Source organism: Malaclemys terrapin, chromosome 2, assembly GCF_027887155.1.
Source record: "Malaclemys terrapin pileata isolate rMalTer1 chromosome 2, rMalTer1.hap1, whole genome shotgun sequence".
Lineage (NCBI taxonomy): Eukaryota > Metazoa > Chordata > Testudines > Emydidae > Malaclemys > Malaclemys terrapin.
In genome coordinates this window covers 231827273-231842761 of record NC_071506.1, presented here as the reverse complement: position 1 = coordinate 231842761, position 15489 = coordinate 231827273, and the positions used below count along the sequence as shown (strand labels likewise).

Here is a 15489-nt window from a genome sequence, read left to right as displayed (position 1 = left end):
CCTTAGTGTGCCAGAAATGTTCATCTGAGCTTCATGGGGAATGCAGGGGGATCCATACCTGATTGGCCAAGAGGCACAAAAGAGATAACATTAATGTATAAAGTTACAACCCAACAAACATGCTGGTCGCAACTAAATTGTCAGGGATCTAAAATGGCATCAGGTAAGGTGAGATTACAGCCAGAAGCAAATTGAGGCTGTATTCACCAGTCATAGATCTGTTTGGTATGCTTTAAACCAGGGGTAGGCAATCTATGGCACGCGCGCCAAAGGCAGCACTTGAGCTGATTTTCGGCAGCACTCACACTGCCTGGGTCCTGGCCACCAGTCCGGGGGCGCTCTGCATTTGAATTTAATTTTAAATGAAGCTTCTTAAACATTTTAAAAACCTTATTTACTTTACATACAACAATAGTTTAGTTATATATTATAGACTTATAGAAAGGGACCTTCTAAAAATGTTAAAATGTATTACTGGCACGCGAAACCTTAAATTAGAGTGAATAAATGAAGACTCGGCACACCACTTCTGAAAGGTTGCCTACCCCTGCTTTAAATAAAAGGGGGTATGTGGGTTTCTTTTTTCTTTTACACTGTAACCCTTTAACAGGTGCCTTGGGCAAAGTGAATTGACATAATGCCTGCCTCGTACATCACTGATTTGTGAACCTTTTAATCTCTTTTTAAAATGTTATTTTAGAGCTAACAAAGTGCTGGAATGACACTCCTAAAGACCGATAGACACAGCATAGACAGAAGTTGTGCTCTGCCCTGCCACTCCGCCTCAGCCCTTTCTGGACAGTCCAGTTCTAGTGGTGAAAGGGGGAGTTCAGTCTTTCAATCCTAGGCTTGTCTGCCAAGAGTTTCAACAAGTTACCAATTGTTCCCAATTTCAGTGGCTAACTGTCCCTAGCAGTTGTACAGAGATTTCGGCCCATTTCCCGGAAGGTATTTTTGGACTCCCAACGTCCATTGAAATCTGTGGAAATTAGCCTAAATACATTTCAGGATCTGGGCCTATGAACTTATTTAACACAGACTCCACTGAACAACCATCAGATAATTACTTTTATTCACTACTGATCTGCTAGAAACAAACCAATGACTTAGTGAGAAATGCTCTGTATCCTATTACCAGTTCTCTGAGATATCCGGTCCCCTATTCTTCCATTTTATGCACTTTAAAAATATTTTTTTTATATATTCATCTCTATGTATATCTCCTGCTTCCATTTAAGTTTTGGCTTTTGCAACATTAACCATTTTTGAGAATACATAATCCAGTTTTTCTTTAATACAATTTAGAAACTTCTTAATCTGTTTAGACAGAGTGGAGGAATGTGTAAATTTTCCACTGCAGTGAACGAGAATCCAAATGGCAAGCCAATGATGGGGGCATCCGTCAAGAAAGAAGGGGGAAATTTTGTCGTCAGCAGCTACTTGTAAAAATGTGGAAGTGATCAGATTTGTAGGATGTCTGCAGTATTTGAATAGATTAAAAATCCCAACAAATGTTAAGTTTTAAGGGAAGTTCCAGACAGCTATGTAGATGGATTATATAATTAAGGCTTTTTGTTTAAAAAAAAAATCAGAGAATAATTAAGCAAATAAAAACTGGAATGTTATAATTAACACTTGCCCTAATCTTGGCAGTGGATCTTGCAAACACATTTTGTTTCCTCGGGAAAGGGTGTCAAGATATATGTATAAGATCATAGAATATCAGGGTTGGAAGGGACCTTAGGAGATCATCTAGTCCAACCCCCTGCTCAAAGCAGGGCAAATCCTCAGACAGAGTGTTGTTGTTTTTTTGTTGTTTTTTACAACCCAGTACCCTGAACGGCCTCCTCAAGGATTGAGCTCACAACCCTGGGTTTAGCAGGCCAATGCTCAAACCACTGAGCTATCCCTCCCTATCTGAGTAGAGATATGAAACACATGAAAGAAAGAGAGAGCTTAGTACTTGTATAGAACTTGAAGGTTTTCTGTGGATGATTTCCTAATCACCGTTCCTAATAAAAATTGGTCACAAAATTTGATTATGAATTTATAATTTTGTAAGGGTAGCACTGATCTTTTTGATAAACATCACTACATTCCTCTGGATGAGCATGGGCTAAATTCTCCCATGGGAAAAACCTGGGTATGCGGTGGAGTGACAGAGTTCTGAGAACTCTGTAAGTATGAACTTGCAGAGTTTCTGTTGTGTTCTCCCCTTAGGGAGGGGGGGTGTATGGGCACAAGGAGGAGGCAGGGGATGTGTCTTTGCAACAGGGTGGTACATGAGGATCTGTGGAGATATCAGATCCCAGTGGCTCCTTGGCGTTCTCCATAGCATTGTAACATGGCTGAGTTGGAATCCATGCTTGACATACATGCTGTGGCTATGCACTGCCCTCCATGTCAAGGTGCGTGGGGGTAGAAGGTGCAGAGATGGAACTAGGAGCAGGATTAATTCCTGTGTACATTTCCACCTGAAAATCCACAGGGTCCTGAGGAGAGCATACCACATACATTGGCTGCACTCTGGTTCTGCCACCTGCTGGTCAGCACCACTCTAAATCCTGTGGCGCCTCAGTTTCTCAGTGTTCAAGTGAAGAAGTTCTGATGGTCTTGGAAAAGTGAAGGAACATACAACATAGCTCCTGCAGTCCTACATGTATTGTGCTTGGGCCCTTCCTGACACAATTTCCACTCCTTTCCTCTGCTCTGTGACATGTCAGTGGAGAAACATCTCACCAAGTCAAGTTTTTAAACTTACAACACTGTGGTATTAAAGGAAATGGCCTTGTTAAAGTTTCTCCAGCAGTGTAGTATCTGTTGGTCAAACAGCAGGTCCGTATATAAGAAAGTCATAATGGGTCATCAGAAGGTGCTCTGGGAGCACAAAATTGGATCGAAAATCCAACTTCAAAACAGGGTGTTTTTATGCAAGAATGTTCAAAAGATCGCTGCAGGCCTGTTTTCAAAATTCTGTAGAGCGAACATTTGGTGGTTCCAAATACTGATGATGACATCCTCACATTAGTGTTGAAAATGCAAGAAGTCCTTTGGTGCATGATTGGAAGTGCCCAATGGTATGTACACTTTGGAATGAGGTAGTATTATGGGTCATTTTCGGCTTATACTATGATGGTAGACTGATCCAGTGGGTCAGGTAACTCGTTCTCACAAGACATTGGTTCTTTAAGATTTATGACTGCAGCTGAGAATTTTTGCTCAATGGAAACAGCAACAGCACCAAATGTGAGTGTGCTGCTGCAATAGTCTTTTGGGAATCGCAAGATTTGAGAATGTAGCATTTTCAAGATATTTTAAACATTTATTGTTATTTACAAAACAAAAAACAACACATTACTGATGAGTTAATATTGAAACTGTGTTACAATAGACTCCAGATAACATTCCAAAGCAATATTAGTTTCCTTACAAAAATTCTACTTTTCTTAACAAAATCAAACATGATAATATCTGGAAACAAACAGTGAAGAGATTCAACCTGTTCCCTGCTGCTATATAATCCTTCATCACTTCCTATGACTCCACCCAAATTGCCCTCTAAAATTGGAAAAATGTATGTAGCAAGGGTCAAAAACACAAATGCATGCCTGAGATCAATTTATATTTATAAATATTTAAAACAATTTAAAACCAAGCATGTTACACATGTGAAAACTACTATGTATAAATGTGGGCAGTTATAGATAACAGATAAGTGCTGGGGAAGAAAGGAAAAAAACAAGTAATCCCTCCCTGTGCCAAAACATAAAACACTGCATCTTGCCATCAGAAACAGTTGCCATGATTCAGAGCATTTCTCCATCCCAGCTTAATGCCCAGGGACTCTGAACAGGAGCTTCTTCAACTTGTTCAAAAAAAAGTCCAGCAGGCAACAAATAGTTTAATCTTGCTTCAGACAGGGTTAAAAACAAACAGTCCTCACTTTACAAAATCTCTCAATATATAATCCTTCACCTTGCTTCCTGTTCCTGTGGTCCGGCTGGACAAGCACTTCTTGTTTTTCCTAAGCCTCTTCCTTCCAGTTTCCACAGTTTCCATGTATAAAGCACAGTTTCCATGCTTCAGTGAACCCCTCTTTTGCCTACTTTAGCATTGGATGGCACAAACTGGTTTATGTTTTTATTAGGTATCTTTGTAATTTCCCCACTAACTGCCCCCCAAATCACTCCTCACTAACATCAATCAGATGTGGAACTTCTAGGCCAAACTAGATAATGAGTTCTCATCTCACTTACCATAATTACAAAAATAATAATGTATTCACTCTGCAGAAAAGGAGACTGAAATATCTCCAAGCAGAAAAATATGAACCAGGGTGCTTTAGTGAATATGGCTCAAAAGAGCTAAGTGCTTTAGCCATGGGAGAAACAGGTGTGTTTATTTGAAAGGCAATAATACAGTTACTGTAGGATTACTGAAACATAGCAATAGAATTCAAAATGGAACAAGAAAAAATATTTAGATAAGGCAATCAAGAACATGAAATTAACATTTTATTTTATGTAATATTATTCCTTAATAGGTGATATTGTTGATGTGACAGCAAGTGGCTTCCTCAATGCCTAGTAAGCGCAGCAATTTCATAGAATATTCTGGTATAAATCTCTCTTACAGCGAAGCAGATGTTGATACCTATATGTATATTGTATAGTACTTTATTCCACAAACAGCTCCATTGAAATCAATAGAACTGATTATCATTTACACTAAGACATCTTTACACCACTCTGGCAGTTTAAAGAAGCCTTAAAGTGGGTATAAATTACATGTACCCATTGTTACGTTTATGCAGTGTTACATTACCTATTAAAGTTTTATGTGTGTGTCAACTATGTGTTTTAAAAACGAGTTATATATATACAATTTATATATTTATTGTTTATGGAGTTTTTTTCAGAAATTTGGTAAGAATACATTTAGAAATATTTCAAGTAATTGTTTGTGCTGTATTGCATGATCAGCATTAATTAGGAAGGGAAAGTAGAATAATTACTTGTAAATGGAAGTCTTGAAGAAGATTTTCCAGGTGGTTGGCAATATAACTTACAAAAACGGTAAGAGTAGAGAGGAACTAATGTGTCAAGACAGCTCAGATGTGAAATGATCTGAAAGGTTGGATGTCTTTCAGAAAGATGCTCAGGCAGGTTTCTTGTTGTGGGGATGATGTGCAAGTAAAATGAACAAATCTAGTGACAGAATGTCTGCTTGACTCATAAATCTGTAGACAACTTCCAATTTTAACCTGGAGCTATATTTACATGTATGTCAATGAAATTAAAATCAAAGCCCCCTGCTTGGCCTACGGGAAAGGAAATGCATCATGAGAAGAGAATGCTTTCCAGCACTGAAGGCTCCTTATAATTTTCCACTAAACACCTCCAGGTTAATACTGTAGCAACAAGAATCCCACAGTGGAATGTGTTGAACAGTCCCATTGTGATTAATGCTGTACCTCTTCAGGAAGGATGTAAAGGTCAAGTTTAGGAGGACTACAGTGATTTACTAACAGAAATCTGGTAGCTATTTCCTGGGGTATTATTCAAAAGTCTGCTTTATTTCCAAATAAATGACTGAACTTGGATTTGGCACTTCTGATTTCAAGGCTGCTGGCGACAAATGAACAATGGGTATGTGACTATTACTAAAAAGTGAATAAATAAACCTCCTAAAGGCCTTTCTAATCTTTGACCTACAAGAGTCATACACTTTTGACCTCCAAAATGGAGAATGCTCTAATGACACCCCCATGCCACCCCTGCAGCTCCACAGCATTCCCTTTCCTCTAAGTAGTTACAGTGTTATCAAAACAATCAGCATCTGGTTTCTAATGATGTCTGTGGAAAATTGATTTTCATTCATTATAAATCAATTTGCCCCTTTGCTGTGGGCTACTGTCATCAACAGGAAAGTAATGAAATAATGATCTATCTTACCCAATTGTACTGAACTTGTTCAGCTTTAATTTTCAAAAGATGAAAATAGCAGGCTTTTTTAAAATATATTTTTTAAAAATACTAGATTTTAAATGTAAAACACTTGCTTTTTCTAGAGATTGGATTGCAGAGGACCCACATTTCATCAGAGTGGAGATATATCTTCCTTTGTCTTGTGACTGGTTGTCCATCAATCAGGAGGGCAGACACAAGTATTTATTTACCCTCTGAATAGAAGGCACTGAGATGAAAGATATCACTTTACACTATAGGCTGATGTTACAATAACTACAGAGAAACACTATTTTCAGAAGCCCCGGGCCTCCTCACCGCACCTATTGAGGAGCATATTATATAGACAGTTTGTATATGTTCTGTAGAAGAAAATTCACTATCTATTCATGTAACAATGACCTAATCTGCCTCTACATTGTATTTATTCAATACAGTTACAAGTTTCTTTTGTCTGTTTACATTACTTAGTTTTCAATTAAAATATTCAAGGTCTGGCCTAAAGCCCTGTCCTTTTCAACAGAGACTTAATGAATCTGACTTATTATAATATTATTTGTCAGCTATTAAATTATTTCAGTTCCATTTTTGAACGTTAGTAATTGTTTCATTTAACTATAACAGCATGGCTTCAAGAGCTAAATATCAACACAGTGGCCCAGATCATACCACTGCATCCTCACAGGGAGGGGAATCTCCATATTTGGAAGAGAGAAGTCAACTGACTCTACATCATTGTTTCCCCCTCATCTGAAACCTTTGGATGGGGCTCTGTGGATTCAAGTTCAGCATGAGGAGAAGGGACTGAAACTGTACAGGCCAGAGGGAGATGCAGGCAGGCTGGAGCCAAGAGGTGGGTGGGAATGACACACATTGCACCGTATAGCCCCATGAATGATGATTCCCCAGAAAAGTGAATACAGCTCAGGTCTCTAGTTCTTCTTTCCTCAGAACTCCCATGGCTAAGGGAGATGCAATTCCAAAGAGCAAAGGAGGGCCTGCAATGCCCAGAGGTGAAAGTAAGCCGGACCAGCCCCGCTGGTGATTTAAAGGGCCCGGGGAATTTAAAGGGCCCGCCTCTTCTGGTTGAGGCCACACCTCTTCCGGTTGAGACCACACCCCCGCCCCAGGACTCCAGAATACCGGTAAGTCCTTTAAGTTACTTTCACCCCTGGCAATGCCAGAGCCACTGCAGATACACAGGGACTCTACTAGGATGTCATTGGCCTTCCTCAGGTCCCTGGAGATCTACCAAATTTGAGGGTGGACCCAGTTGTCTTTTCTGGGGGGAGAGGGGCCAAACCACATTTCCCCCAGCAAGACACTGTGAAGGGATCCTCATAAAAATTTCTCTGTTCAGAATCATCCATCCCTCGAAGCCCCCTGTACGTGTTACTCCAAGAACAGATGATCTGGTGTAAAGTTACTAACAGTATTCTTAAGAGTAGAATCATTACTAAAGTTATCTTTTATTTTTACAACTAAAACTCACTGTGCTTAAAGGGGAGCTAAGACTAGGACATGATAGTCATGCCCTTTTTTATTATTATTATGGGCATTGTACTCCAATCACATTAGAGTCAAACTCACCCCATGTGTAAGCGGACACATTTCCATTGGTTTGAGTAACTCCAGACTTCGACTGAGTTCAAAAGAGTTGTGCCAGTGTATATGGAAGTTGAAGTTAGTTAATTATCTTAAACCTCAGTGTTTTTTCATCTTGAGTGGTGGCTTGTCTACATCATGCGGCAATGCACACTAGGGGAGTGTGAATTCTAAATCACATCAACATGCTGCACAGTAACTGGCTTATGTAGACCTTGCTGGTGTGCACTAAAAGTTCAGGGTCTACACAGGGCAGTTAGTGCACAATACATCAGTGTGCTTTAGAATTCATGCTCTTCTAGTGTGGATTGCTGTGCCATGTAGACAAGCCCTAAATGTCTAAAGATTAGTGTGAAGAATGGATACATTTGTTGGCATTTGGAATAGCCTTACTCATAAAGATGAAAGAAGATAAATTCTGTATTATGTTAAAGACTTGGATTTGATCTATCTTGGGGTTTTAATCTATGAGAGCCCCTTCAGCATATTTATAGATTTGTCATACAACATTCCTGTGAGATAGGAAAGGAAATCAAGGTCCAGATTTTCCCACCCTCACTCATGTTAAGTAGCATTTTATCTCTTGATTAGTCGCATTGACTTAATTGATGAGTAACCAGATTCTGTGATTCTAAAACCTGGAATTGACCGTCAATTGCTAGAATCTCAGCCCAGTTTCAACCACAAGACCATCCTTCTTCTGTTTAATGGATTAGTAACTCAATTGATCAGGGAATAGATAATAGAACACACACAACCTGTTTGTGTTGGCTGCATGTAGTGATTGATGGCTATTTGTGTCCCCTGTGAAATGTGTTGATGGTTTTCATTTAGTTCCTAGTCTCCACATGACCAAAACCTGTGCAATAACAAAAGACACTTAACTTTTTGGTCCTGTCTACACAAGACCTCCTTGTCCCCCCACTAAACTGGTCCTGAAAATAGTTTAGCTGCTAGAATAAAATAATTTTCAACATCATTACAAAAAGGGTGTTAAAAACTTGATAGACCATAATGCCAGACATTTGCTGGGTATGGTTTTTCCTGTCTACACATTTTAAGCATCAATTGGGTAGGACCCAATGGAGATCGGTTGCTGACAACACTGTCAGCAAAGAGCCATTGTCCTTGTGTAGATATGGTGAAGAAGACAAAGACTGAATTTGAATGGAGACTGAACTACCCTCTCAGTGCTAGAGGTGGTTCTTCCTAATAAGGTTGAGACCCCTTAGCAGGAAGGCATGGTGAAGCATGATATAATGCTGCCCAGATTATATGTGTTTTGTGGGAAAACATTTTCTCATTTACATTACAAGAATGGTGTAAAGGGGTTTTAGAGTGTAGGGGCCTTAAATTGGATGTAAATGAAGGATTATTTAATCTGCCAGAGTGGTGTGCAGAGGTTTGGTATAAATGAGATTCAGGTCCTCAGACTCCAGGCCAATTAGTCTGGCATTTCCATGATCTCCCAAAGTTAATTTAAAGAAAACAATGTGGGTTATTAACTTATGTATTTTTTCCTTAAATATATAATGCTGTGTGTTCTATAGGATGATAGATTTCATCTTTTTCTCTTTCCATTTCCAAAGTCAAGGTGATAACACCATAGGAAGAAAAGCACAACTACAAGAACATTTTCCCTTTTTTTCTCATACATAATATTACTTTCATATGTGTTCTTAAAAAAATAGGTAAGGGGAAGCAAATGTAATTAGAAAGACTTTTTCAATGTGTCATTAAAATTTGGTTTCCTAGCAGCCAAATTGTGGCATGCATTTTTAAACAGAGCTCTTCATTAATAACCAGTGAGGAGTTCTGCTTTAAAAATGGTGGCACAATACGGTTCTTGGGCCTTATTTATTTAAAATGTAAGGTGGACTGATAGAAATATTCTGTCAAAGAGGAGTTTTGTACAGCATACATTTATTAGGGCCAGATTCTCCATTGCCCTGTTCCTTGGATAGCCATTTACATCAGTGCTAAGAGGGTGTAAAATGCTACCAGTTAAGAACGATGCAGCAGGTTGGGGAATCTAGCCCTTACTGTTTACCCCAGTACAGAGTAACCATTGAGTACAAATATTGATGAAAATCATCTCAATCTTAATACAGTCGGAATGATGAACAACAGATGATTCCCAGTCTATGTTGAAAAATTGACTGCTTACAACATATTTTGCAACATTTGGTGAATAATGTGCAGGATTAAATTGTGTTTAGAAGAAAGATTATATTGATTACTATTTTAACCATAAGTTTGTAACTTGATAATCATTAATGGAAAAATATAAATAAATTGGGGTGGTTTTATGAGCTTGTAAAACCTCCCAAATATATATTTATTTTCTACAATGTACACATTGAGAATTGTTAAATATGAGCCTGGTTTGGACTACTAATAAGCACCAGCTGTTAGATGGTCACATAAGATTTCTACAAGCCAAAGGAATCCATTGAAAGGTTATTTTTATGCTAAATATTGCTGCCAGACTTTTTATGGCACTTGCCTTAAATCAAGTAGTGTAAAACATCCCACTTTATTAGATTGCATGCCATGATTGGTCAAAAATGTGTGCCTTTTCATACATGTTAGAACCCCAAAGACGATATATCTTTATAGCAGTTTATTTTGTTTAAAAAAAAAAGTGTGTGAGAGAGAAACAGATGAATTTGAAAGGAATTCATATCTATCTTTTGATTGCACACTTTAAACAAAAATAATACAGAGCTTATGATGTACAAATTAGTTTTTAAAATGTTACTTGCAAAATAAAACCCAAAACTATTAATGTTCAGAATGAAATATATATATATATATATGTACCAAGAATGCTAAAACATCTATTTCACATTATCTACAAAATGTATATTCTAATCCAGTCACAAATCATAGGAAAATACTTTGATACATGGAAAAAAAGCTATAAAACATAAGATGAACATTTTGAAAAAAAATTACATGTAAAAAGCTCATTAAATAATTACAGTGACAAATAAATAGTTTATTCAGCTTTACTTTTCAATTGCTGCCATGCATATTTTAGTTTTGGGTAGATAGAAGAAAAAGATCAGCATGCAAGGTATTGTTTTGTTAGAATGAAACTGACAACAGTTACTGGTTGCTGCTTTTAAGCAGATGTGTCAAAAGTTCATAAAATATTATTCGGAAGGCAAGAGACATTTGCTAATCAACTGTTCCTGTGAAAATTCACAACAAAGCACCTTTCTAAAAAATAAAATTTCAGTGAATGTTCATAGGGACAATTCTTTGCCTCCACACCTCAAAAAAATGTAAGACTTCATTGTGTGGGATTGGAAGGCTTGTGGTACTGCCCATCTGGAGCATTTGGAAAATCACCAAAAAGGTCCATATGCACAGAATGCCGTTTTGAGCTTGATCAAAGCAATGCACCATCAAGTGAGAACACAGCAATGGCAGACTTGTCTTTTAAGCAGTCAGATCTGTAAAGAAGATGGTTACAGATGAGTTCAGTTTTGGGGGAAGGGTTGCCTGACTTCTAACTTGAGCTGTGCTTGCTGGATTTACTGGCTCTTTTTCTCTCTTTGTGATGCTGGGTGGACTTTGCCTGAGAGGTTCCCTCAAAATTATGGCTGGACTCGTTGTGCTGCCTGGTGTACCTCTTGCATTTGCAGGCCGTGACCACAGTTATTTTGTAGGTTCTTGTACTTCCGTCTTGACACTGGAGCTGGATCCTCTGTGTGCGCGTTTTGTCATTGACACATCTCCACTCTTGGGAGCTCCTTCTGCTCCAGTACTTGGTTCCATAACCTCCTCCAATCCAGTTGGGGAGCACTGGCAAAGGAAGGCACTCACCAGCACACACAAGCTCTTTCAGAGGATTTATACTGGTACACTGCCCATCTGAAATGTACTTGGTGGATCTCAGTTCCCGGCAGCCAACTTGAACGCGATCTGCAGAACGCACAGAATAATGAACATTGAGACTCATAAAGAAAAGATTTCCTAAGCCAACCTTCAAACTCCAACTCATTTTCAAATGATCACAGCATGCATAGCAATTGATGACAGAGGCTTAGACTATATAAGCTTTTGGGGATGATCTTGTAATTATATATGTATAAAGTGCCTAACACAATAGGGCCTTGATCCATGATGGGGGGCCTCTAGGTGCTATCACAATACAAATAATGATATTTATGTCATAGCACTGCAGGAGCTATATAGTCGCAGTAGAGGAGGCAATTTTATTCTAAACCCCCTTGGTCAGATGCATGGAGGAAAAAAATGCCCTGGGGCTGAAATGTCTCTTGCTTGTTCTTAGAAGGAATTTGCTCTCTGATGTTTGGTAAAACTCTGTTTGACCGTTAGTGTGAAAAATAGTGTTTTTAGGATTTTAGAAAATATTCTAATGCATTTGAATAAAGAATTGTTTTATTTTAAAACTTCATATTTGTTATGGATTTAGTCTCCAGTGAAGGCTAGTGTTCTGAAGAAAAACTGTTTTATAAATAATAAAAGTTGTAAGTCTTTGAAAATTGTGTTTTGCATGTGATGTTCAATTTTTTAACCATGTACACTGGTCATTTTGCCTTAAGGATAACATATGAATATGTGCTTTATTCCTTATACAGTACTTCTTATACCTAATAGAGGTAATACTGCAAATCCTGAGGCAACTTTTTAGTTCTCTAGGTAAGCTAACATGGCATAAAGGTGAGAGCTGCAAATATAGGCATGTTTGTACCTGCTATTATGTGCAGCTCTGCTCACTGCAATAAACACAACTGTTTAGTTCAGTAATTACACTGAGACATGAAGGTAATATAATATGCAATCCGTCACTGGCTGTTCTCTTCCTCTTTCTCAAGGAAATGTACAATGGAGATTGTACACATATTATACAAGAGGGCGCGCTCACAATTGATGCTTTTAAAAATAGAAATACCTTAGAGTACAAATAAAAGGGTTTGAAGGTACCTCACCTCATTAGTTACAAGATGCTTCTGTTTTGGTTTGGTTTTTGAATCAAACTCTAATCAGAGACATTGAGTTAAGACAACAATTTCTCCTTGTCCCTTTCCCCACTGCTTGCAAGGTGCACAGTCAGGGGGATTAGGAATTTGAAGACTGTTCTGGATAGATGATTTACAAAAGGACTGGTTTCTAGACTGCTTGACTCGCCTGAATGATTCAAGCTCGCCTTCTTCCCTGCAGCTGCGCTCAGGAATGTACCTGGAAGCAGCTGATCACAGCTTTGATTTGTCTTGCCTTCTGTTTTTATGTATATACAGGTTCAGCTTTTCCGTAGTGACAGTTCATTGACAATGAATACCTCCTGGGCTGCTCCAGTAATCTCAGAATGACGAGACATTTCCTGTGCAGTTAAACCACCCATATTCATAAAAGCTGACACATCTTGCCTTTGCTGAACGATATTGCCATCAGTTTTTGCCTTTGCTTTCCATCAATGACGCTGTTCTTACTGAATGAATTTGGGTCGGTTTTTCATTTTAACTTAATGAAGTGGGGATGGGAGGGAAGGGATCAAGCCAGAAACCAAATCCACAGAGTATCTCTCGGACCCTTTATACATATAATTCAGCAGGGAGGAGAAAATCTCATAACATTAAAAAAAAAAGTAAGTTGGAGCAGAGATCACAGGTAGGTTGTGAACCTGTTTGTTTACTTTTGCTAGAGGCGTTAAGCAGGTAAGTGCTAAACCAGGAAGTGAAAAACAAAAATCTGGAACAAAATCAAAAGCTTTTTGTCTGGAAGAGTTACATTTCTGAAGCAGCCCAGACAGGATGCTGTACCTACACACTACTACACTGAAAGCCAGAGTGAGTGAGCTAAGAAAGTGAGCACATTTAAAATGTCATTTCCCCCATTTTCTTTACCTTCCTCCTCTTTTCTACTGCAGCAGCATCAAAAACTGAGTTCCCAGTTTAAATGACTGAATCTGAGATACAGTTAATCACGTGATGCCCCATACAAGTTGAGGGTGAAGTTGGTCGGTGTGTGTCCAGAGGGAGTAAAGAACTAACAGAACATATTTTCCTTCCTTAGATTTAAGTTTAGATTTTATTTTCCTTGACGTATCACCAGGGTGATGGAAGGAACCTGCAGGGATAAAGCGTGTTCAGGCAAAGCCAGAATGCCATACTGAGTGTGTACTCTGGGTAGTAACAAATCCAGCAGGTTTTTGTTAAATTACCCCTCTCAAGGATCACTGCCTAGGAAAATGTGCTCATTGACAAATGCATGATTCTTCCTGAAAACTGGACATGAGTGCCAAAAGAAAAGTAGGGTTACATCGATTAGGCATAAACCCACCCTGCAATAAGTGAAGCAAGGGATGGGAGACGCTAAAAGTTAAACACTTACTGTTACGATCTAATCCAGTGTTGCCGTAATGCCTGCCTCCGTTTCTGGCTTGGTTCAGCGTGCTGTTGCTGCTAGGGCTCGCTGGAACAGGTTTGACCACATGTGTATAAAGGATCTCTGTGGCATCATTCTTGAAAGCCAAACAGCTTTTCATGAAGACGCAAGCTAGGAGAAAGCCGGAGAAGTGAATGGCAGGGAGGAGAATCATGGTTGGTTCGGTTTCTGTCTGACCGCGCTGGGTGAATTCCTTTTCTTCAGCTTCTTTCCTGTAACTCTGAAATGCCTCTTGAAGGTTTCCCTTATATATCCACAGAGGCTTGGCACTCATGCAGGTGTAAAGTTGTGGATTGATTCAGAATGAAAACATAGAGAAGGGGTGGGATCCCTACATGAGCCCTCAAAGACATTTTACCAATCGAAAAGAAGACTGCAGTAAAGGAGGAGTCTGCTTACACTAATTGCAGGATTCCTAGTTGGGGCTTTGAGGGTGTCAGGAAACTGTGAACTGTATGGTAGCAGGCAGACTGAGGTAGAGACTGCAGGCTCTGTTCTGCCATTCCAAGTCCCCTGCATATCTAGGATTTTTGTGTGATGCGATTGAAACAAAGTGTAACTGGGTGTCTGTCTTTTTCCTCTTATACACAGTTGCTATTCCCTCTCCTACAATGTGCCTTTGGGAGAACTGGCCAGCTATGTAAAGAATGAAAATATTACAGAAAATATACAAGTTACACACATTTTAGCTATTAAGAATAAGTCTTTTCAAAAAATATACTGTGGGAAATGTAAAGTTCCCCCCAGATAGATTTAAATAATGCAGCTTTTATCAACATGGATCATTGCTAGAGAAACTGCTTGTGTTAGGGGAGTATTGGCTTCTCCGTGTGCAGAGAGTTACAAGAATATAGTTCTGTGTCACCCTGGGTAATAAGAAGTTCCTCCAGGCTTCTCAGTACAATCATCCATATTCACAGATCTGCATTATACTCATTCACCAGACTCACCTCGTTTTGTTTAGTAGACTGGCTAAAAGAGTAAAACATTTTTTTAAATGTAAATATATTTTTCATATAATATTAAATTATTACACAGAGGAAAGAATAATCCTTATTTTGACACACAACATTTTGCTTGTATCTTATACTTACTCATTTTCCATAAAATCCTGAACATAAAGCTATGGCCCAAACTCAACTGCTTGTATAAACTGGGGTAATTCCAATGAAACCAATTCCTGTTTACATCAGTGGTGAATTTGGTATTCATTACAAATAAAACTAGAGTTACTGATATTTAAAACCTACAATATTTTACTAGCAAACTTTTTCGCGGGGGAAATAACACAACAGCCCCACAGGAAGTCAGATGACACAAAGGGTAACACATTAGTGGTCAGATTCTTAACTCACACTCAGGAGCGGATTTACCATGAATCACACCATGCAGTGCACGGGGCTCCCAACGACAGGGGGACCCCCAAAATGCAGGACAAATCTCATCTGACAACCTGCCCCGGAGTCCCGGCTGGCGGCGCAGCAGGGCTCAGGCAGGC

The 15489-nt window shown here is 38.9% G+C and overlaps 1 protein-coding gene across 1 annotated transcript; it reads right to left on the bottom strand.

The window, feature by feature from the left end:
- Positions 1 to 9553: 9553 nt before the first annotated feature.
- Positions 9554 to 14328, bottom strand: SOSTDC1 (sclerostin domain containing 1). Its single transcript, XM_054018466.1, has 2 exons — positions 13938 to 14328; positions 9554 to 11504 (listed from the first exon to the last, which is right to left on the bottom strand). The coding sequence occupies exons 1-2, from the start codon at positions 14263 to 14265 to the stop codon at positions 11089 to 11091; spliced, it is 744 nt and encodes a 247-aa protein (XP_053874441.1). The 5' UTR covers positions 14266 to 14328; the 3' UTR covers positions 9554 to 11088.
- Between the last annotated feature and the right edge of the window lie 1161 nt (positions 14329 to 15489).

Bases quoted from the DNA above. Each gene is read 5' to 3' on its own strand.
- SOSTDC1 (XM_054018466.1), bottom strand. From the start codon at position 14,265: ATGAGTGCCAAGCCTCTGTGGATATATAAGGGAAACCTTCAAGAGGCA. The intron at 11,505-13,937 runs GTAAGTGTTTAA...TGCGTTCTGCAG, and splicing joins CACTGGATTAGATCGTAACA to ATCGCGTTCAAGTTGGCTGC.